The following is a 20,710-nucleotide window of genomic DNA, read 5'->3' as shown; positions in this document are numbered from 1 at the left end:
ATGAGCTGGCAGGAACTATGGATCTCACAGCCCTGCAGACTGAGGAGTTGGAAACTGAAGTGCCTCACAGTGGTCTGGAGCAAGGGCATGAAGCTGCAGCTGCACAAAGCGGTGCCATGGGCAGTAAAGAAAAGGAAAGTATGCAGCAGGAGAACCACCAAACTATGGTGAAGAGCTTTGTGGAGGGCAATGGTTTGGCGCTGAAAAGTGAAAGCAAATCAGATGTGCTGGTGCAAGCTCAGCTGGAGCAAGTGGCTGCAGAAAGCCACAGAAATGGGCAGATGGCTTGCTCAGAAACCTCCCAAGCTGTAGTCACTGCTTCAGGACTCACCCCACAGCAGGTTCACGTGGAGGAAGGGGGTGACAGCCCTGTCAGTGAAAGCAAGTGCCCCTCTGAGAGTGGCAGCCGCAGCTCGTGGGAGACCCCGGAGCGCAGTAGCAGAGAACTGCAGGAAAATGCAGATGTTCCAGCTGCTCTTCCACAGGCAGAGCAAGTGGAGAGGATAGTGCCTGCTGCTGGTGACAGTGGCTGCATTTCAAATACAGCACATGAGCAACAGAAGCAGCAAAGCAATCTGACAGCTGCCACAAGAGCAGATGATCAGGAGCACAAGGGAAGGGCTCCACAACCTGAACAGCCATTGGGGCTGAATAACCACAGCAACACACCTGAAATACCTCGAAACGAGTCAGACAACCTCAGTAAAGACTCTTCTGTGCCAGGCACAGCAGCAATCCAGGCTGACTCTGACACAGCAAAGGATGAAGACCAAAGCAGTGCCAGGGTGTCAGGGGATGTGTGCAGCAGCGAACACAGGCTGAGTGTTTCTGGGGTGACCACGCTTAGTGTGCAAGATTGCAATGAGCAAAACAAAGCTGATCTCGAGGTAGAGGGAAAATGCCACAGTAAGCAAAAGCTAAACAAGCCTGAGCAGGATGATAATTCTTTGATCTCAGCTAGTCAGCATGAAGCAGCATGTCCCAGCCAGACAGAATCTGACAAGACTGAGCAGCCAGGCAGTGTAAGCAGGATAAAGGATAATGCTGGGGAGAGCCATGCTGCTGCTATGAACACTCTCCCAGGGACAGGGAATTCAGCAGGTGCCACCAACACATCACAGGCTTTGCCAGGTCAGGCAGGAACAGCACACACTTCTGATCATTCCAAGAAAAATGGTCTTCAGGTATTTGGTCCAGAAGCCCAAGGGGAAATGCCATTAATGGCAAAACACCTGGGGCAAAAGGGTCTGGCTGCTGAGGGGGGAACCAGCCAGAACGATGGAAACGTGGAGAGGAGTTGTGAGGACAGTGCTGCTGCTGCTGCAGATACAAGCAACACCAAAAGTGAGGGGAGTCCAGGGGCACAAGGAGCTCCTTCCCCACCACAGGCACACAGGGAAGTAATCCCCACTGATCAGTCATATAAACCCAGCTGCACTCAAGAGACTCCAGGGGAGCCTGGGTACTGTCTAGCAAAGCTCACAGCACCCTCTGCACTCAGCCATCCCAGCCAACAACCTGGAAACGGCACAAACAGTGGCACTGGGGGGGGATTACTAAACAATGAGCTGGAAGCTGTAAGATGCCAAAATGCTTTAGAAGGTAGCTCTGGTTTGCAGATTGCGGCAGGTTCTCAGGTGTCTGTGCAGATAGGTCCTGCACCCGGGGCAAGCACAGGTCAAACAGGGAGGATAAGCCTGACTGCAAAAGACGCTCCAGCCCGAAGTTTCCAGGGTGATGCAGACAGAAGTGTCGCTCTGCCAGAGGCTTCAAATGTGGGGCAGAGCACCGGAAACTTATCCCAGTTCTGTTCTGAGAAGCCGAAGAAAGAGCTACCTGCAATTAAATCCCAAGCAACAAAAAGTGAGGTAAACTTCAAAGCAGAGCAGAGTGACAGTTCGGCAGAGTCGCTGCTAGCTCTCCCCGCTCTGGAAGGGAAGCTGCTGAGCCTTTCATCTGCTGGTAAACAAGAAGGCTGTAATGAGGAAATTGCAGCCAATGGCTGTGTGGCTGACAAGGACGGCGAGATCTTAGAGAAACCTGGGGGGTCAGAAACGGGGGAAGAGCTTCCAGGAGAGAGAAACAACATAAGCAGGGCAGATAGCAGCACCACCGAGCAGTCTGCAGAGAACTCTGGGAGGGAGCATGAGGCTCTGACTTGCAGCTCTCTGGACCTTGGCTCCAGCCTCCCAAACTTCAGGGAGCACATCAGCCAGATATTTAAAACAACTGTCCGCAGCACACTGAGTGCTGAGTTACCCCAGCTCCTGTCTGAAAACCATGCAGGCTTCAAGCAGAGCCCAGGGGCCAAGGATACAGCAGAGCTGGGCGGTGCTGGGAACCTTTCAGAGTCAAACAAGGAGGGCAAAGGGGCTCCCGAGAGCACCTCAGAGGCAGGGGAGCAGGAGTTGCCTTTAGCTCCTGAGACTTCCTGCAAAGCCGACGAGGGCAAACCTCTGCAGCAAGAAAACCCAGCGAGGGAGCTGCCAGCAGCAGGTCTCCAGGACGCTGAGGAAAAGAGGCAGTCCAGCAGCTGCTCAGGAGCGGTCCCTAGGTTGGATGGCGCTGCACCTGCTGAGCGTGCTCCGGGAAAGCTGCAAAAGCCGGGCAGAAACTCTGAGCATCCGGAGAGCAGTGGGATGGAAAGAAAGGAAGGCACGTGTGCTAGGGGCATCGATCCTGGAGTGCTAATGAGCTTAGAGATAAAGCAGCAAGGGCCGGCTTCGTTTGATGGGGCAGCAGCTGAGAACTTGCCCGCCCGCTCCGACAGTCAGCAGCCAGCCTCTGGAGCTGTTATCTCCACAGGCGATGCGCAGGAGAATGGCTTAGAAGATGCTGCTACCGCGGGGGGAAACGACTTAATTACAGAGTGGAATGCAGGACCAGCTCCGTCCGAAGAGGATGTAAGTCTTCCTACTGAGCAGCTCCAGCATCTGCAGCCAAATGAACAGCAGGAAAGTGAGTACGGTGATCCAGGCGCTGCCAAGAGCGCCTCTGGCATGGCAGCTTCAACACTCCTCCCGGGAAGGTCTTCTCAATTGCCAGGTGATTTTACTGTGCCACCTGGGGAGAGTCAGGAGACGCACATCTGCAGCAATATCCTGCTTGACAGCCAGTCTCAGAATGACATGCAGATGATAGGAGATGAGCCAGCAAATAGGAAATGCATGGAAACATTGGCAGGGTCACAGGAAAAGAAAGTGGCAGAGCGTGGGTTAATAGATTACTTGAAGAATGAAGTGAGCCAGGATGGCTGCCTGCAAACTGGCTCTCAACTAGAATCCAGCCATGCAACCAAGGGAGGTGCAGAAGGGAGCAGTGGCACAGTGCTAAGCACAGCAAAGACAGGTAACAAAAAGACTGGAGGCATCCCTGAAACAGGTACTGCAAGGATGTTAGTCAGTGGTGAAGGTGGCTTAGCTATAACCACGAGCCCAGGAGAGCAGGAGACAGCCCTGTATAAAAATCACTCTCCAGCCCTTCCTGTGATGGAGCAGGATGAGCATTCTGCCTGTACAGATCTCACTGCTGCTGAAAATCAGCCAAGCAAGAGGAATTCAGAACATGAAAGCTCACTTCAGGATGCCAAAGGAAAGCTCTCAGCGCTGGCATTAACTGAGCCTAAGGACATTGACCTGGATGAACTTCAGGACATGGCTGTGGCAGGATTACCTCCTGAAAGGTATTTACTTTAAATTACTACATGAGATGCTTGTCAGGAGCCTGGGGCTTGATAGGGTTACAGTCTTCAATGTGGATGCCCAGTGTCTGGGTGGGCATGGCACTTAACTCTCTTCCTACATTTCTGTTAAACCTCTCTTCCTTTTAAACGCAGTCTGTGCAGAGGGCTCCTAAAAGCTGAGCAGCACAGTTCTGACCTGTTCCATCTGCTGTCCAGACTCCTGCCCTCACCTGGGTGAATTTGTTTACACTTCCCAGTGCTCAGCCTAAAGTCAGACAAACAAACAGCACCTTCCTAGCCCTCAGTTAGCAGACTTCTGCCTAAGTTTAGGTGACCCAGTTAAATGAGACCTGCAGCACTTCAAAACCAAGCCTGGAGCATAACCCAGTTACTCACACTGTTAGTTGTCTAGGCCCTCCTCTTATCCTCCTGTATCACAGAACTGTATTGACAGTGCCTTTGATCACTGTTATTCAGTGCTTCTAATGCCATGGAGTTGTTGCAGATGTGAATTCTTCTTAGCTGGGATTTGTGGAGCCTAAGAGGAGTTGCTTATTTTCCAAACCTAGCAGTTAACTGCTTTAATACAGTTAAAGAGGGTTGGTTTGTTGGTTTGGTTTGGGTTTTGTGGGGTGAGTTTCCACTTTGCTGTCTGAATCCTCAGCTGGCTGTGCAGCTAATTCAAAAGCGTGATGATCTTAGAAGAGATGCTTTCCCTTCAGCCGTGCCACTGCTTCCTCTCTAACCTCAGCAACCTTCTTGCCTGCTGGCCCTTTCCTTCCCATCCCTGAGCAAGCAGCTATAGCTGCCTCTGCTGAGAGACCACAGCAGAGGGGTGCTGTGGCAAGCTGAACTGTTTCAGACAACACAGCTAAATGCTCTGCATAGATGGAATATTTATAAGCCTTACCAAAAAAAGTCAGCGTAAGGAGGGCAAATGTTTGGCATTCCTTAAGGGTTGAAGTGCCAAAACCACCTTGTAAGTGAAAATACCTGAGATGTTTCTGTGGTGGGAACGTGGGGGAGTTCTTCCTGTTGTGGCTCTGGGACAGGGACTGGTCTAACTGTGTGAGCAGAAAGCGCTTTGGAAGGATATTCGAGATGTTGGAAGTCCGAAGAGCAAGAGGACTTCATCTTTAGGGATCTACGGAGTGAAAAGGAGATCGCTGCTCTCTCTCTAGCTCCTTTTGTTTCTCTTTATATGATGGGAAGCTTCACAGTGGGGAGCTTGGAAATTACCAAACAAATTGCTGGCAAGGTTTGGTTTCGGAGGCTGAAGGGACGCTGGGTCAGCCCATGTGTGTCTGTGTTTTGTATCCGGGTGGGTGTCCTCCTTCAAATACATACCTGTGGCGAGCAGAGCAGGGCAGGGTTCTGGAAACAGCTGCTGGCAATTCATGGAGTAGTTGCTCAATGCTTGCATATGCTTGAAGAATTCCTTATCACCTGTTTTTCCAGCGCGAGGCTTTGCATCAAGAGGCAGCTGCTGCTTTGGGGCTGCAGCTGCAAGTGCTGCCACACACATACCAAGCGTGCGGAGCCCGGCGCGGGCGCAGCGCTGCGGGCTGCAACACGGGGGACCCTCAGAGCTAGGGAGGAGTCCCTGCTTCCATCGGGCTTGTTCCCTAGAGGAACAGACACTTGGAGCACAAGAGAAGCAGAAAGCATTAACTGAGCTGGCCAGCCTGTTTTCAGCATGTCCAACACACTGAGCAGTCTGCTTTCCCTCTGAGCTCAGAGCTGGCGCTGCGCTGATGAATTTCAGGCTGTGTTCCACGCTCTGTGTTCCAGTCACAACAAGGAGTTGCTCAAAAGAGTGGTTTCCAGTTGTTCTGTGCCCTGCAAGCCCCACAGAGGATATACTACCATAAGCATAAAAAAAAGTGTGGAAAGAGCTTGAGGGAGAAAGAATCCTCCCTAGCTTGCAAAATAGTGCTAAAAAGTAAAGGAGAAGGCGATGGCAGGTTCTCAGTTACTGCAGCACTGTTCCCTCCTTCCTCCACTGCTTCTCTACAGCTCCCTCCCTTAGAAGGGCTCTTATGCTGAAGCTCCACTGACCTGTGGGCGAGGGGGCAAAGTTGTTGTGGTCTGGCTCCTAAATCCCTGTTAGGATTTCTTCCTGCAGAGGAAATGGTGGCATTTCTTTTACCTCCTTGGCTATGGGATGGGGAGCAGGGTGGTCTTGTGATGAACAGTAGATCCAAGAACTTTCTGCAGTGACTCCTTTTCAAGTGGGACAGTGGTCAAGTATCAGGAAGAGCCTTTGTGTCTGAAGGCAATAGTGCAGCACCAATAACTTCCCTTCATGTCTTCAGTGGGAAGGACAATTATTTTTGGAAGGGAGGTTGTGGCTGAAGTATTTAGCCTCATTTTCCTGTGGAACTACAGCTGTGCTGTTAAGAGGAGCAGGGAAGGTTTGGGTTTGGCAAACCCACCTGTCAGCACTGGTAAGGAGTGAAAAATCACACCACCTTGTATGGTTTTGACATTTCTATCTCTGTGCTGAATCTGTGACTGAAAACCCTCTCTGGGCATCAAAATGTCTCCTTCCCAATCTGCTGTTGGCCCAACTGCATTTTGCTGCCTTCTGCTTGGAAGGAAAGAGTACGAACAGGAAATCCTTACACCTTATGCCACTGAAATACTTCAGTTTGCATCACGGGCTGATGTTGAGCAGAGCACAGAACAGGATGAGAAGTGATGGCAGAGTTTTAGGGCTGTCCAGAGGTGGTGTGGATTGCCTCTCATCCCAGGTGGCTGCTACGTGCAAACTTCCATTGTCTCCTGGAAAAAGTGCCAAGGCAGCTGTTTGAAGTGGAGGCTCTGAAGTCCTTCCCAGCTGTGCATCCCTAAGGTATGGAGAACAGATTGCATCATTTGCTGATTTGTTGGCTCAGCAAAACACTCAGCTTGTTGAGAGGCCTTTGGGTGTTGCAGGGCTGTGGAGGTGTTCAGAGGCTCAGCATGGAGCTGGGTGTGCTGCCGAGGGGAGAGCACACGGAGGTGCAAGCACACTGCAAGCCTCGTGGCACGCTCACCGAGCAGTCAGGTGAGGCTGTCCTCTGCACCCCGCAGCACAACCAGTTTGGTGCATGGAGGAGCAAGGGCTGTGCTGGCTGAGCAATGCACCCACTGCCTCCAACAGCCTCAAATGCAGGAGGCCACTGTGCAGCCTTGGTCTTCCCACAGCTTCTGCTGCTACTGCAGATTGAGTTGGCTTGGTGTAGATCATCTGCTGTAGAAGCAATCTTTATTTCAGCCTGTCCATGCAAATCAACAGAGAACCACAGACTTGTCAGGGTTGGAAGGGACCTCAAGGATCATCCAGTTCCAGCCCCCCTGCCAGGGGCAGGGACACCTCACACTAGGTCAGCTTGCTCACAGCCACATCCAGCCTGGCCTTCAAAACCTCCAGGGCTGAGGCTTCCACCACCTCCCTGGGCAACCTGTGCCAGTCTCTCACCACCCTTATGGGGAAGAACTTCTTCCTGACATCCAATCTGAATCTCCCCATTTCTGGTTTTGCTCCATTCCCCCCAGTCCTCTCCCTACCTGACCTCCTAACAGAGATGGTGTAGTGCTTCCAGAGCTGTAATCATGCTCTGTGGTGCCTGAAACCTTCCTTCCTGGCTGTTCCTCAACTGCTACTCACTGTGGCACACACAGGGCAAGGAGGCTGTGGCACTGTGCTGCTTTGAGAACAAGTGTTCCCTAGCAGTTTTGACACTGCAAGAAACTCTACCAAGAGGACCCTCTCCCAGCTGCAGCATCACACCGAGGGCAGTGTCCTGTCACTGCCATGGCTGTGGGGTTATTTTGGGAGTTCTGCTGCACTGGCTCACACCACTTGCATATCTAAACAATATTCTTATATGGCAAGCACATTGCAGCAGCTGGCATCAGCAGAGCTCCTGGAGAAACATTCCTTGCGTCCTATGTATAGGTCAGACAAGATCTCTAAAGCTGGTCCAGACATACTTCTGGATTTGCTTCATGCTTTGCTCTTGCCATCAAGCATTGGCAAGTTCAGTAAGGCCCAAAAGAATGTTAGCTCCTCAGTAAAGATCGACTTGGTCTTTTGTCTGCATAACAAGTAGAGTATCAGATACTCTGACGGGCTTGCTGGAGGAGCTGTGGAATGCAGAACTGCTTCTCAGAGCAGTGGAGTGGGGTTTGAGCACTCGGGCTTTGTGGTGGTAGTGCCTGAAAACAAGAGTTTGGAGTCAAAAGGAATCTTATCAAAGCAGTGATTATGCAGCTTGATCTGGCTTTTGTCTGCAAAATTAACTCAGGTGTGCAGCACCTCAGGATCACAAAGCAAAGAGAGAAAGAGCTGGAGCTGATCTGCATGTAATTGAAATGCACAGAATCGCTCAGGCTGCTCTCCTGCCTTTCTCCCTTTGCAGCTGAGCCCTTTCTCTTTATTTCCCTCCCACCTTACTGTCATTGCTGCCCTCGGCAGGTGCACCTCTCAGTACACTTCTGCTGTTGGAGAGGCAAGCAGCTCAGCCTGCAGCTCCTGACTAAATCAGCTGGATGGGGAGCTGTGTGGGAACTGCCTGTGTGAAGCCTGGGATATTTCATGGGTGGTGTACTTAAACTAAGGTAACTTCATTGGACATCTCATGCTGCTTTTGAAGTAGTAAAACCTACTTCTAAAGGATGCCACTGACCCAAGTGACCACAGTTTTAGGCAGTGTCTAAGTCAGTGTAAGGCCTTTCTGAACTGCTGCTTTGCTACTGTGCCCTGTTGTAGTAAGACAGCAATGGAAAGCTAGGGATGTGATGTGATGTGATGCCATGAGGGCTGTTTTTCTCTTTCATTTATGTGTTCCTCTGCCACACACAAGTCTAGAAGTAAATCATCTCTGGTCCTGCCAAATTGTTGGTGGGTCTGCTGTACTGAAATCATTCTGTAACACTCCTGAGAAGCTTAGCCACATACTCCTAAGGTAGGTATTGACATGCTTGGATGATACCTGTGCTGCTTCTTCCACACATCCTTCTCTTTTTCTCAAGCAGTAACATTGAGTCAATGCAGTACTGCCACTTGCCCAGGAAATCCAGCATGGACACTGCCATACCTTGTCCAATATCTGAACAGGCAGCTTGGCATCAATTCTAGTCTCCTTTTCTCATTGAGGTAAACACTACTTTAGGATTCCCCTCCACCCCTTATTTAGTTTTCCCCAGCTGTGTTTTCCAACCTTGCTTCTTCCAAGTGAGCTGCCTCCTTTCCCAGCATTGTTTCTGCACATCCTGCAGCTCCCCACATTTTCTGTTCTAACTCTGCTGTCTGCTTTCTTGCAGAAGTGGATACCAGGGAGCTCGCTCCACTGTCCCTGTTTCTAATAGAATATGCAAAGCAGGATTAGCCCCAGCTTTGAACCCCGCCGAGGGCAGCTCTGAGAACAGCAATTACAGACACAAGCATATTCTCCATGACTTGGATGTGGCTTCCTTCCAGTTTTCCTTGCATCTTGGCATGCTTGCATTGCACTCCAGTGCTTCTCCACAGAGACTCCTCTGGAGCCATGTCTGAGGAGCCAGAGCTCTGCAGTATTTGCCTCGCCCTTTGCTTTCTGCTTTCCCTTCCTTCTACCTTTTCAGCTGGTGTCCTCAGAGCCTGTCTTATCACTGCTGGTGCAGGGACAGGGAAGCCCACGTGTGCATTGCTAGCAGCAGGTGGGACATACTCTGGAGCAGACAAAATCTGTTACACAGATCTTCATGGGTTTATTCATCTATCCTCACTCCACAGGTCAGTTCCTACAGTAGAGTCTCTGGCCTGTGAGAAGCTCTGCATCTCAAATTGCACAAACGGTAATTGCTCCAATCTAAGGCTGAACTGTTCTGGATTCTAAGGTCCCTGTGGAAGGCTGGGTGCCACCATTCTCTGTTGCTGTCAGGAACCAGCCCTAGTGTGTTTTGTTAATCTTGTCCTCCTTGCTGAAATGTGCTTGGGATCTCCTCCCAGATGAGCAAATCTTCCCTGTTTGCCCAGGATTAATCTTTTCTCTTCTCTGCTCAGTACCTGCCCCAGTGACTCATGCTCCTCAGTGAAATAACCAGCTGTCCAGAAGCACCCTCAGACTCCCCAGTTTAATGTCACTGATGTACTTGTTGTTACCTCTTGGCACATTCCTTTTGGAACAGCTGTGTGAGGCTGCAGCCTACCCTGAAAGCCAGCGAATGTTGGGCCAAACTCCCTGCACAAGTGGAGTGATAGCAGCAAAGAATTTGGCCCCAAGCCTCTAACAGATCAGCCTGGGGGGAGGAGAGAATGCTGTGCAGTCCTGAGATGCATTTTCACCCAGCCTGTCCTACAAGAACTATGCTCCCAGTTATGCTGCCTTGCCTCAGTCAGGGGCTGTCTAGCTGCCTCAGCTGATGGAAAATCAAATTGGGCAAACAGGCTGCAGGTAGACAAGTAGGGCTTTAAGCGACCTGGCCTGAACTACCTGGTGTTTTCCAGCCTCAAACCTGTGGAGCTTGGCTTCTCTTTGGACAAGATGCCCTGAAAAACACAGAGCACTTGCTTCATGGAACTGAAACTCATCAAAGTGCTTTTTATTCCTCTTCAGCCCGTTTGTCCTGGCTCCTTTGGCTAAGGAAACACGAACCAGCATAATCAATAAAGGTGTGGGGTTTTTAAAGGCACTCAAGAGCTTATGTAAAATCTTTGGAATTTGTTAGCATGAGAACATTGTTGTGCTCTCCTAGCTGATAGAAATATCAAAGCCAGCTAAGAATAACTCTGCAGCAGACAGGGAAGATTGGATTAGTTTCCTGGAATGAAAGCAAACAGCACGTAAGATTACTCAGTTTCTAACAGCTAAGGAAGAAAAACTTTACCTGTCCTGGAAGATAAATGGACATTTAAAACCTTCAGTCTCTTCATAGCCAGATTGCCAAGGGAGTCGAAATAGAGAGTTAGTTTTGATGACTATTTAAAAGTCTCCAAGATTTCCCATATTTAGAAAAGAATAGAATTAACCAGGTTGGAAAAGACCTCCGAGATCATCCAGTCCAATCTATCACCCAACCCTAGATGATCAACTAAGCCATGGCACCAAGTGCCTCATCCAGGCTCTTCCTAAACACCCCCAGTGATGGGGACTCCACCACCTCCCTGGGCAGCACATCCCAATGGCCAATCTCTCTTGCTGGGAAGAATTTCTTCCTAACATCCAGCCTAAACCTCCCCTGGCACAGCTTGAGACTGTGTCCTCTTGTTCTGGTGCTGCTTGCATGGGAGACAAGACCAACCCCCACCTGGCTACAGCCTCCCTTCAGGTAGTTGTAGAGAGCTGTAGGTCTCCCCTGAGCCTCCTCTTCTCCAGGCTAAGCAACCCCAGCTCCCTCAGCCTCTCCTCACAGGGCTGTGCTGCAGACCCCTCCCCAGCTTTGTTGCCCTTCTCTGGTTTTGAATGCTGTGAGGGTACCTGAAATGTCTGTTGTGTGCATTGCTCTTCACACTGTGTTCTTCTGGTTTAAGCTTTAAAGGCCTTGGCTTGCTAGAGGAGGGGAGTGCTGAAATACTGGAACAGGCTGTGCCATCTCTGGAGACATTCAAGGTCAAACTTGATGTGGCCCTGAGCAACCTGATCTAGCTGGCAGTGTCCCTGCTGACTTCAGGGGGTTGTGCAAGATGACCTTTGAGGGTCCCTTCCAACCCAGTGCATTCTGTGGTTCTCTATCACTGCAGTGTGTGAGGCTGTGAGTCTAGCCTAGGGTTTCCTAAAAATCAACCTAACTTGGGGGGACTTTGCAAAACTGCAGCCTCCCCTCACTTGGCTCCTCGGGACCAGGATGGGTTAGCATCAAACCTCCCTTTTTTAATCAAACAGGAAGGTGAAGGTCAAAGTCTGGGAACTGAAAGAGCCAAGCCTCCCAAAGCTTTGCCAATGAAAATTGCTGGGAATCGCACCACCTAATTTTCACCCACCACAAATGATGGTTGTGGGCAACTTGTGTGTGGAAAGTAGTGGAAACAGAAAGCTCAGGTGTTTGTTCCAGGGGTGGTTTGGATACCTCAGCCAGGCTGCTCTGCAGCTAATTGGCTCTGTGGTTTTGCAGAGCGTATGGCTTAGGAACCTCCGAGTAGGGAACGCCAAAGAGCCACTCCCCTTCAGGTCTCAGCAAACTGAAGTGAAGTTCTGTGGTTTCCTTGGCTGAAAATGGGCATGAAGTTTTCACAAAGAATGGTTTAAAAATCACACAGATGTTTGAGGAAGGCTGCATCATACAACTAGGTAATTAATACAAGTCCTCCGTGGGACAGCAATGTGCCCTGCTGGCCAAGAAAGCCAATGCTGGGCTGCATTCAGAGGACTGTGGCCAGCAGATCCAGGAAGGTTCTTCTCCTCTACTCTGCCCTGCTGAGGCCCCACCTGGATTATTGCATCCAGCTCTGGGCTCCCCAGTTCAAGAGGGACAGGGATCTGCTGGAGAGAGTCCAAGGGAGGGCTACAAGGATGCTGAAGGGACTGCAGCACTGCCTGGTGAGGAGAGGCTGAGAGCCCTGGGGCTGGTTAGTCGGGAGGGAAGATGACTGAGAGGGGATCTGATCAATGTCTATCAATATCTGAGGGCTGGGGGGTCAGGAAGGAAGGGTCAGCAACAGTCTCTGCTCTCTTGTGTCCTGGGATAGGACAAGGGGCAAGGGATGGAAACTCCAGCACAGGAGGTTCCACCTCAACATGAGGAGGAACTTCTTCACTGTGAGGGTCACAGAGCACTGGAACAGGCTCCCCAGAGGGGTTGGGGAGTCTCCTCTGGAGCCTTTCCAGCCCCATCTGGATGTGTTCCTGTGTGACCTGTGCTGGATTCTATGGTCCTGCTCTGGCAGGGGGTTGGACTCAATGACCTCCAGAGGTCCCTTCCAACCCCTGACCTCTTCTGATCCTGTGAACTAATCTTTGCTCAAATCCAGCAAATCCAGGCACTGCTGTTCTGATAGCTTTTCTTCAAGTTTCTCACAGACACCGTAGCCTTTGTACATGCTGAGAGACAGTGATCACCTCAGCTTAAAGAGGTGGAGCAGAGCAAGCCTTGTTTCCATGCTTCCAGGTTATCACTTCACAATCTGATAGGAATTCATCCTGTATTCCTAAAAATACCCCAAACCAAAACACCCCCCCAAAAAAACCCCAAACCTAACAAAAGCAAACCCACCAATCAAATCCCCCCACAACAAACCCCAAAGCAAACAAAACCCAACAAACCCCAAAATAAACAGCATGAACATTTGGGGGTGTTGCTTGGTTGGGCTCTTTTGACATGTAGTTTCTCACTCTTTCCAAGCTAGGTCAAGGGGGGATGGAGCAAAATTAGAAAGGGGGAGACTGGATGTTAGGAAGAAGTCGTTCCTCATGAGGGTGGTGAGAGCCTGGCACAGGCTGCCCAGGGAGGTGGTGGAAGCCTCATCCCTGGAGGTGTTTGCAGCCAGGCTGGAGGTGGCTGTGAGCAACCTGCTGTAGTGTGAGGTGTCCCTGCCCATGGCAGGGGGGTTGGAACTGGCTGATCCTTGAGGTCCCTTCCAACCCTGACAGTTCTGTGATTCCATGATTCCAAGCTAATTTCATGGATTCTTCATAGTTTTTTTGCAGGCTGAGCCCTTCCCTTCCTCCCCTTCTCCCCCCAAGTGCTTTGGTTTGGTTTATGGGAAAAGCCTCAGCCTGAGTTCACAGGAGCTAGGCAGAGAGGGTCACCAGTGACCACTGGAAGATACCACCAGGTGCCCACCCACAGTCTTAAAGCAGCCTGACCATGTGCTGCAGCCTGACTGACAGGCTCTCTGAGGCCATTTCTGATGTCACAGTCCAGGCTTCTGGAAGCACAGCCAAAGGAGTGTCCTGGGATGCAGCACTTCCTGAGGTACTGAACTGAAGTCATTCGATTTCCCATCTTCTTCAGGTTAGGGTAAAAATGTCACATGCCTGAGGAAAAGACTCTGCCTTCCAGCACCGGGTGGAAGGTATCTCTGGAGAGATTCCAAACCTGCCTGCACCTTGTGAACCTGTGCAGCCTGCTCTGAATGACCCTGCCTGAGCAGGAGGGCTGGGCTAAAAGATCTCCCTTCCAACCCCTAGCATTCTGTGATGTCCATCAGGTAATCACAGCGTCACCACAGCAACTTCTCGTGTACCTGTGTCACGAAGTACACAGCCTGGCCAGCTAAGACCACCACTGCTGCTGGCAGGGCTTCCTCCAGCCCTAGGATTGCCCCCTGAATTCTCACACACAGCTTGATAAATGCTATTTTTGTGGACACATGTGCAAAGGGGGAAGTGGGGATCCAGCACAGAGAGGATCCTTTGCCCAAATACTGATGTTCTTTAAAGATGGTTGGGATCTATGTTAATAACCCCCCCCAGTCCCTCCCCAGTATAAGGCATCCTGATGTTTTCTGGGCTGGCTCTAGGCTGTAACTATTCCCTGGAAGCTAGGGAAGGGCCCCAAGTCCAGCAGGGCCATCCTGCAAGATGTCTGCTGCCACCAAGTCCCTCTCATCAGCAGGCTCAGGGCTCCTATCCAGCTCTGGCCCTCTGGAGAAATCTTTTGCAATGCTTTCTTTGAGTGCTCTTTGATCTGTGGGCTGCCAGGCTCAGCCAGACAGCCTGTCACTGCAGGCTGCAGCCTCAGAGTCAGCCCCTGTCCTGTAATTGTCTCCCCAGCCCTGCTGGGAGCTTGCTTATCACTTGTTTTCCTGTTGCTTTTCAGCTTGTTTCCTCTGCCCTCCCCCAAGCCTTCTATTAAGGCAGATGAATGAGTTCTCACAGCACAGGTAGTCAAGCACACCTTAGCACTGTGCTCTGGAGTCACTGCCCGATGCTTTTCCTGTGTTTTAAGTGGCAGAGGGCACTGGGAGGAAAGTGGAAGTGGTTTTGTGGCAAAGGTGGGTTGGGATGGCTCAGCAGTAGATGAGAGAGGTTTGGTGCAGCAAGAGCCTAGTGGACAGGGCAAGGTGTGGTGCCGGAGCCAAACGACCATTTTGTGCCAAAAACGCTGGATTTGGGTCGCCAGCAGAAGTGCAGCTCGGCTGTGTCCATGGCTTTGTGCCAGACTGAAGTGCTGCTTGCAGTGAAAATCAACGTTTATTTTAATGAGCCTTATTCTCTCCAGGCTCTCCCTCCTCCTCCTCCTCCAGGCTCTTGTACCTGCAGAAGCTATTTGGGAAATGGTTTCCAGATGACAAAAGAGCTGAACCCCCCCATCAACGAGAGGATGGCTGGATGCCTGTACCTGTGTCAGAAATCACAGCAACTTTTTCCATGCCTGGTTTCCTGCTGCCTGGGAGGCAGGAGAGGAGAGAGCTGCTCTCCTCAGAAACTTTAACTCTCTGCTTGATCCTAATCCCTGCTGTCAGGGTGGGTGCTACTGGCTCCTGGTTCTGCAGCTAAGTGAGCTTTCCACATGGTATCATCCTGTTAGCCCCTTGATGAGCCACACCGTGCAGCCCAGGCAGTGCTGCTTTTCAGAATGCTCACCCATTGCAGGATCTGATTTGGTCTCTGAGAGTCATTTGGTTTATTCTTCCATTTCCTGTACAGGCATCTGAACTGTTAAAGGCAGGGGGCAATCCCTTCCAGATTAGCTGTGAAAGTTCTCCTATAACACAAAATATACCTGGTCAAAAAATCTCTTCCCTCTCTTCTCAAACAAGGGCAGTTCAAGAGTCAAAAACAACAATTAACAACTCAATTAAGAGCTTCTTCCCACCTGAGGCTTAGTTCTGAATTGGTGCTTTGAGGGGTCCCAGCGGTGTCATTGCTGCAGCCTAACATTGAAAGGAGAGGTAGAGTCCTGCTCAGAGCTGGACTGAGCTCTGAAGAAGAGGAAAGGTTGGCTTTGTCACCCAAGCAGGCATGGCTGGCACCACAGCTGCCTGTCCAAGCTGCACAGAGGGTCGAGCTGGGAAACTGACTTGGCTGAAGGAAGTCTCAGTAGCCCCAGCCTGTCATCTGAAACACCACAAATGGGGGTTTGGTAAGCAAGGAATCTCCCAACTGCCTTGCTGGGGGATGGCTATCACAGACCTCTAGTCTCTAGTTATTGTAGGATGTGTTATCAGCATGATAATGATCTCCCTGGGCGGAGACTTGATTAATTCCTAGGGTGCTGGCAGCTTGCATATGCAGTTTGGATCATCCCAGTGCAAGACTTAAATACCTGAGAGACCATTCTTTTGTGTGGTGATAAACCCACAGGAAACCTGAGGGACTCGGATGGGCACACAGCTAATTGAAACTGCTCCGTTTTTCTTGTAGGGGAAGACACCTTTGAGAGGAAAGCTTGTGACTTTAGGAGCTAGAGCTCAGCACAGGAATAGGAATGAAAAGGGTTGGGGCAGGTTTACAGCTATCAACACAGTTTTGCTGGAAGCTATTTAGCAGGAACTGCTAGGAAAGAACAAGGGGTGATGGCTTTAAAATAAAAGAGGGGGAGACCTAGACTGGAGGTAAGGGAGAAATACTTACAGTTGAGGGTGGTGAAACACTGGCCCAGGTCGCCCAGGGAAGTGGCAGATGCCCCATCCCTGGATGATTTTAAGGTGAAACTGGACAGGGATCTGAGTTAAAGATCTAGTTAAAGATCATAGAATCTTCTCGGTTGGAAAAGACCTTTAGGTCCAACCATTACCTAACTATCAGGTGTGTCTGCCTATCTAACTAGCACCTAATTACCTCTCTGCTCACTGCAGGGGGAGGGTTGGACTAGGTGACCTTGAAAGGTCCTTTTCCAACCCAAACCATTCTGTAGCCCTGTGAAAAACTTTCCCTGCATCCCCAAACTCTAAAGTTGCACCAAACGCCACTCCTGGCACCCCGAACTTACCCAAACCTCCCCAAACACCATTAATCCAGCAAAACCTCGTGGGGGTTTTTCCCCTTTAAACGCCTTTAGGAGCTCGTTCGCTCCCTCCACATCCTCCCCCCCTCCCCATTACGGGCAGCAGATGGAAACCTCCCTTTGCCATGACTCAAAAAATCCTGGAAGAAATTCCACTGGGGGGTGGGGGGGAAGGGAAAAAAGAGAACAAAACCCACGTGGGGACGCAGGGCTATGGGTTCTCTGTGTGTGTGTCCGGTTTTCCTTGCTTGGTGCGAGCAGCTCCAGGATGCGCCCCTCGTCCTCCCCCGCCCGGAGGTCGGCTGTAGCCGCCCCGGAGGCATCCGACCCCCGGGCGGGGGAGGACGCGGGGCGCGGCAGATTCGGTCTCTGCTTGGTCTTTCCTCGGGGAGGAGCCTCTGAGAAGCAGCTCCAGGCTTTTTTTTTTCCCTTCCCCTACTCATCGGCCTTTCAGCTCTCACCCCAAAGCTTGCTGGAGGGGAGGGGGAAGAAGTCTTTCTTTTTTTTTCCTGGACGTGCGCTTGCTCCCGAGCCGGGATGGTGGAATCGGAGGGAAGCGGTGTTAAAAGCAGGGATTGCGGCGGGTTGTTGTTGTTGTGTTGGAAGAGAGGATGACTGAGACGAGGGGAGCTGGTGGTGATTATTTCCCGGCCTTGGTAAGTAGGCACTTGGCGGAGGGGAAAAGTTAGCCAAGGGAATGGGGAGAGCGATGCGCAGTTACGGGCTGGGGCCGAGGTTGAAAGTGAGTTGTTTGTCTCTGCTTTCAAGCTCTCAAAGGGTTGCTCCGCTGCTTTGTCCTTCCCCCCCGCCTTGAACAACTTTTTGTAAAGTAATGCTGCTAGGGAGTGAAATTCCCTGCTGCTCAGGGAGCAAAATTCCCTGCTGCTCAGGGAGCTGCCTCAGCTCTGGGAGAGGATTAACTCCTTCCCTCTGACCCTAACCCTCCTTAACCCTAACTCTCTTTACTCCTATCCCTTCTTTCCTCCACACCTAGCTTTCCTTCTCTCTAACCCTAACTTTTCTTCCTTATCTACCTCATTCTCCGTGCCTCTTGCATTCCTTCTCTTCAAACCTATTATTTTTTACTCCTAACCCTACCTCTCCTTAATTCTAACCCTATCCCTCCTTACTCCTAAATTTACCCTTCCTGATCCTACTCCTCCTTACTCTTAATCTTATCCTTCTTGACTCTACTCCTCCTTACTCCTGATACTATCCCTGCTTATTCCTAACCTTACCTCTCCTGATCCTACTTCTCCTTACTCCTAACCTTACCCCTCCTGACCCTGTCCCTTCTTACCCTATTGCTCCTTATTCCTAACTTTATTCCTCCTGACCCTACCCCTTCTTTCCCTCTTCCCTCCTTTCCAAGCCTATCCCTCCTTCCCTCCAAGAAAGTGACCAGATGTTTTTCTAGCTCCCGGTGTGGTTGGTGGTTGGATTTCTGCTCAGCCCGGGGGGTCAGTGGGTGAGGAGACTTGGGTGGGGGTTGCCTTAATCTAACCGAGAAACTTCTGGTTCAGGTTTACCAGCTGGAATTTGGAGACTTTGAAATGCTGCAGCAATGCCATCAGGACGTGACTGAGAGCCCTTCAGAGGCTCCAAAAGCTGGGTGGGGGTGACGTTATGGGCTTTTTATAATGGTTGAGAGTTCCTACAGTAAATGTGCTTATTCACCCCGAGCAGGCGTGAGCTATGCTCCTGACACTTTCATGTGGCTTTCTGCTGTCCCTCTTTCAGCTTGGGAAGGAAGTAAATGCTGTTAACACGTGCCTTGGGCAGTCCCCTTCAGTCTTTTCATCTACAATAATTGTGTTTGTTTAATGTTGTAGCTCACCCTAACTTCTAGGCTTTAATGTGACCACAGTAATGGAGAATACTCAGGAGGGGAAAAAAAGTTCGGTTTTGGTTTTTCCCCCTGTGATGGTTCTGTCTGATCACATCAGTGATCAATCCGGGTGCAGGTGCCAGGACAATTACAGGACTTCTGGGGAAGAGGGGAAGTCCAGGCCCTCAGGTGAGGTGTGACTGAGCACCACCATCCCCTGCCAAGATAACTGCTCTATCTTGTTAGGATTTCCACGAGCACAGCCAGCCAAGGCTCTCTTCTGGGAGCTGCTCTCCAGCGTGCGGGGCTCGGATTGCCTGGCAGCCGTAGCACCGTCCTCCCGCTGCGCTGGGCTTACCTGCTGGGACTGCCAGCTGCCGTGCAGCTGGGATTCTGGGGTTGCTTCTCATAGGTGAGGTATTGCCTTCAGGAAGTCTTTCCAAGGATGCATTTCCCCAGAATGCAGTTTCTGCCTTCGTTTTCCACTCCCGTTTTCTTAGCGCAGGAATTTGCAGTCAGAGAAAGGGAGTCCCTGTTGCTGGAAGCGGAGCCTTGTGTCTGGAGCCAGGCTCCTGGGTTTCTGTGTGGGCTGCAGGAAGCCTGAAGCCTTTGGGGGATGCAGCTGGTTCCTGTAGCTCAACCAGGATGGTGGCAATCCTTTCCTTGGAGACTGGTGTGACTCAGGTGTTGCCTGAGCCCTGGTGTGCTGGACTGGCTCTCCCTGCGTGCTCTGAGCACCATCACCCAGCGTCCAGACCTGTTCTGCCAATTGCTTAGGGAAGGACCACGTGGATCTCAGACAGGGTAATATCAGAATAATCCCCCAGCAGCCACCTCTGGTCTCGTGGTGGCAATATCTTTCTTCCAGAAGCATAGAAGTGCTGTCAGGCACAGTACTGTGCCCCGGACTGGCCCGTCCCCTGGTGACAGCGTTTAATGAGCACGTGCCAGGTCAGCTCCGGGATACCTTCGTTACTGCCCTTGGTCAGTGCCCAGCTCAGCAGCACTCGGCCTGGCTGAGGCACACAGAGAGCCCTGCAGTGTAAACACGAAGTGCTGATGCCAGGCACTTAAAAGCATAGCTTCTCCATCACAGTACAGAAGGAATTGAGAGATGCTCCCAAAATCACACATGGAAATGCACAAGTAACTCGTCGTTGGGTTCACAAGAGGCAGCTTGATTCCCTAAACTGGAACTCTTGACTGGGGGTGTGTGGTTAGCTGCTTGTATCTAGATCTTGGTTGTATTTATCTAGAGCAGCCAGCAAAAGTAATTGGTGACACCTCATCAGTGCTGTGTTTGAGCTTTTCAGGCTATTGCTGGCATGTGGACATGCCCTGTGGGGACAGCATTGGTTGCATGGCTGTCCCCTTGGTTCACTGGGAGCTAAAGCCAGCCTTTCCATTTCGGTTGTAGCAGCTCATGATTTTCCTAAGATGCTACTGATATTGAAATCAGCCTTAAATTGACCTCATAAGAAGTAGCATGCAGGGGAGAAAGGGCTCTATTTGTTTCTGACCCTGTGCAATTTATGCAGCCCTTCTGAGCTGTTTCCTGATCAAGACTGATTTTTAGTTGCTGGTACCAGTAATGTTCCTTTCTAATCTGAGAAACAGCTACACCAGAGGAGTTTTAGGCTGGATGTTAGGAAGAAATTCTTCCCAAAAAGAGAGATTGGCCATTGGGATGTGCTGCCCAGGGAGGTGGTGGAGTCACCATCCCTGGAGGTGTTTAGGAAGAGCCTGGCTGAGGCACTTGGTGCCATGGTTGAGTTGATTAGATGGTGTTGGGTGATAGGTTGGACTTGATGATCTTGAAGGTCTTTTCCAACCTGGTTAATTCTATTCTATTCTTCCCTCCTACTCTGCTGTTATATTGATAGGAGTCCTGACAATAAATGCAGTTAATGTATGAGGTAAGCTGCAAAACTAACTGTGAGAAGGTATAAAGCAAGGATTATGAAGGAACTACATAATCAAGTGGATGAAATTTTGCAAGGTACAGTGTGCTTGAATGAATGAATTTAATGTAGATGCTGCTAGATCACAGAATTGTCAGGGCTGGAAGGGACCTCGAGGCTCATCCACTTCCGCCCCCCCTGCCATGGGCAGGGACACCTCACACTAGATTAGGTTGCCTTGCCAAGAACTGCTGTGTAAGAGCCTCTCAGAAATACCAAATACTCTTTAATATTTCTCTGTGGTTAACTTTTTTTTCTTATGCAAGTGTAAACTAAGGCTCAGGAGATCCTTTGGCCCAAGTTATTGCAAAGTCAGAGATGAAATCTGGAAGAATTTGTCTGTCAGCCATACTGTACCCAGTGAGAAACCTCTTGTTTGTAGAA

General features: G+C 50.6%; 1 protein-coding gene across 7 annotated transcripts in view; it reads left to right on the top strand.

The window, feature by feature from the left end:
* The first annotated feature begins 2,546 nt into the window (after window positions 1–2,546).
* Window positions 2,547–20,710, top strand: part of TACC2 (transforming acidic coiled-coil containing protein 2) — a 111,722-nt gene continuing 93,558 nt past the window's right edge. For 5 of the 7 annotated variants that reach the window (XM_054163871.1, XM_054163870.1, XM_054163869.1 and 2 more), the window contains exon 1: window positions 2,547–3,682. In XM_054163871.1, coding sequence (XP_054019846.1) covers window positions 2,640–3,682 — 1,043 coding nt within the window. In that variant the 5' untranslated portion in view covers window positions 2,547–2,639. The remainder of the gene's footprint in view (window positions 3,683–20,710) is intronic. The other 2 variants (XM_054163873.1, XM_009910395.2) reach the window with 2 other exon arrangements.

This window comes from Dryobates pubescens, chromosome 8 (assembly GCF_014839835.1).
Source record: "Dryobates pubescens isolate bDryPub1 chromosome 8, bDryPub1.pri, whole genome shotgun sequence".
Taxonomy (NCBI): Eukaryota; Metazoa; Chordata; class Aves; order Piciformes; family Picidae; genus Dryobates; species Dryobates pubescens.
Note: the sequence above shows the minus strand (reverse complement) of the source record. Positions and strands in the feature narration are given on the sequence as shown.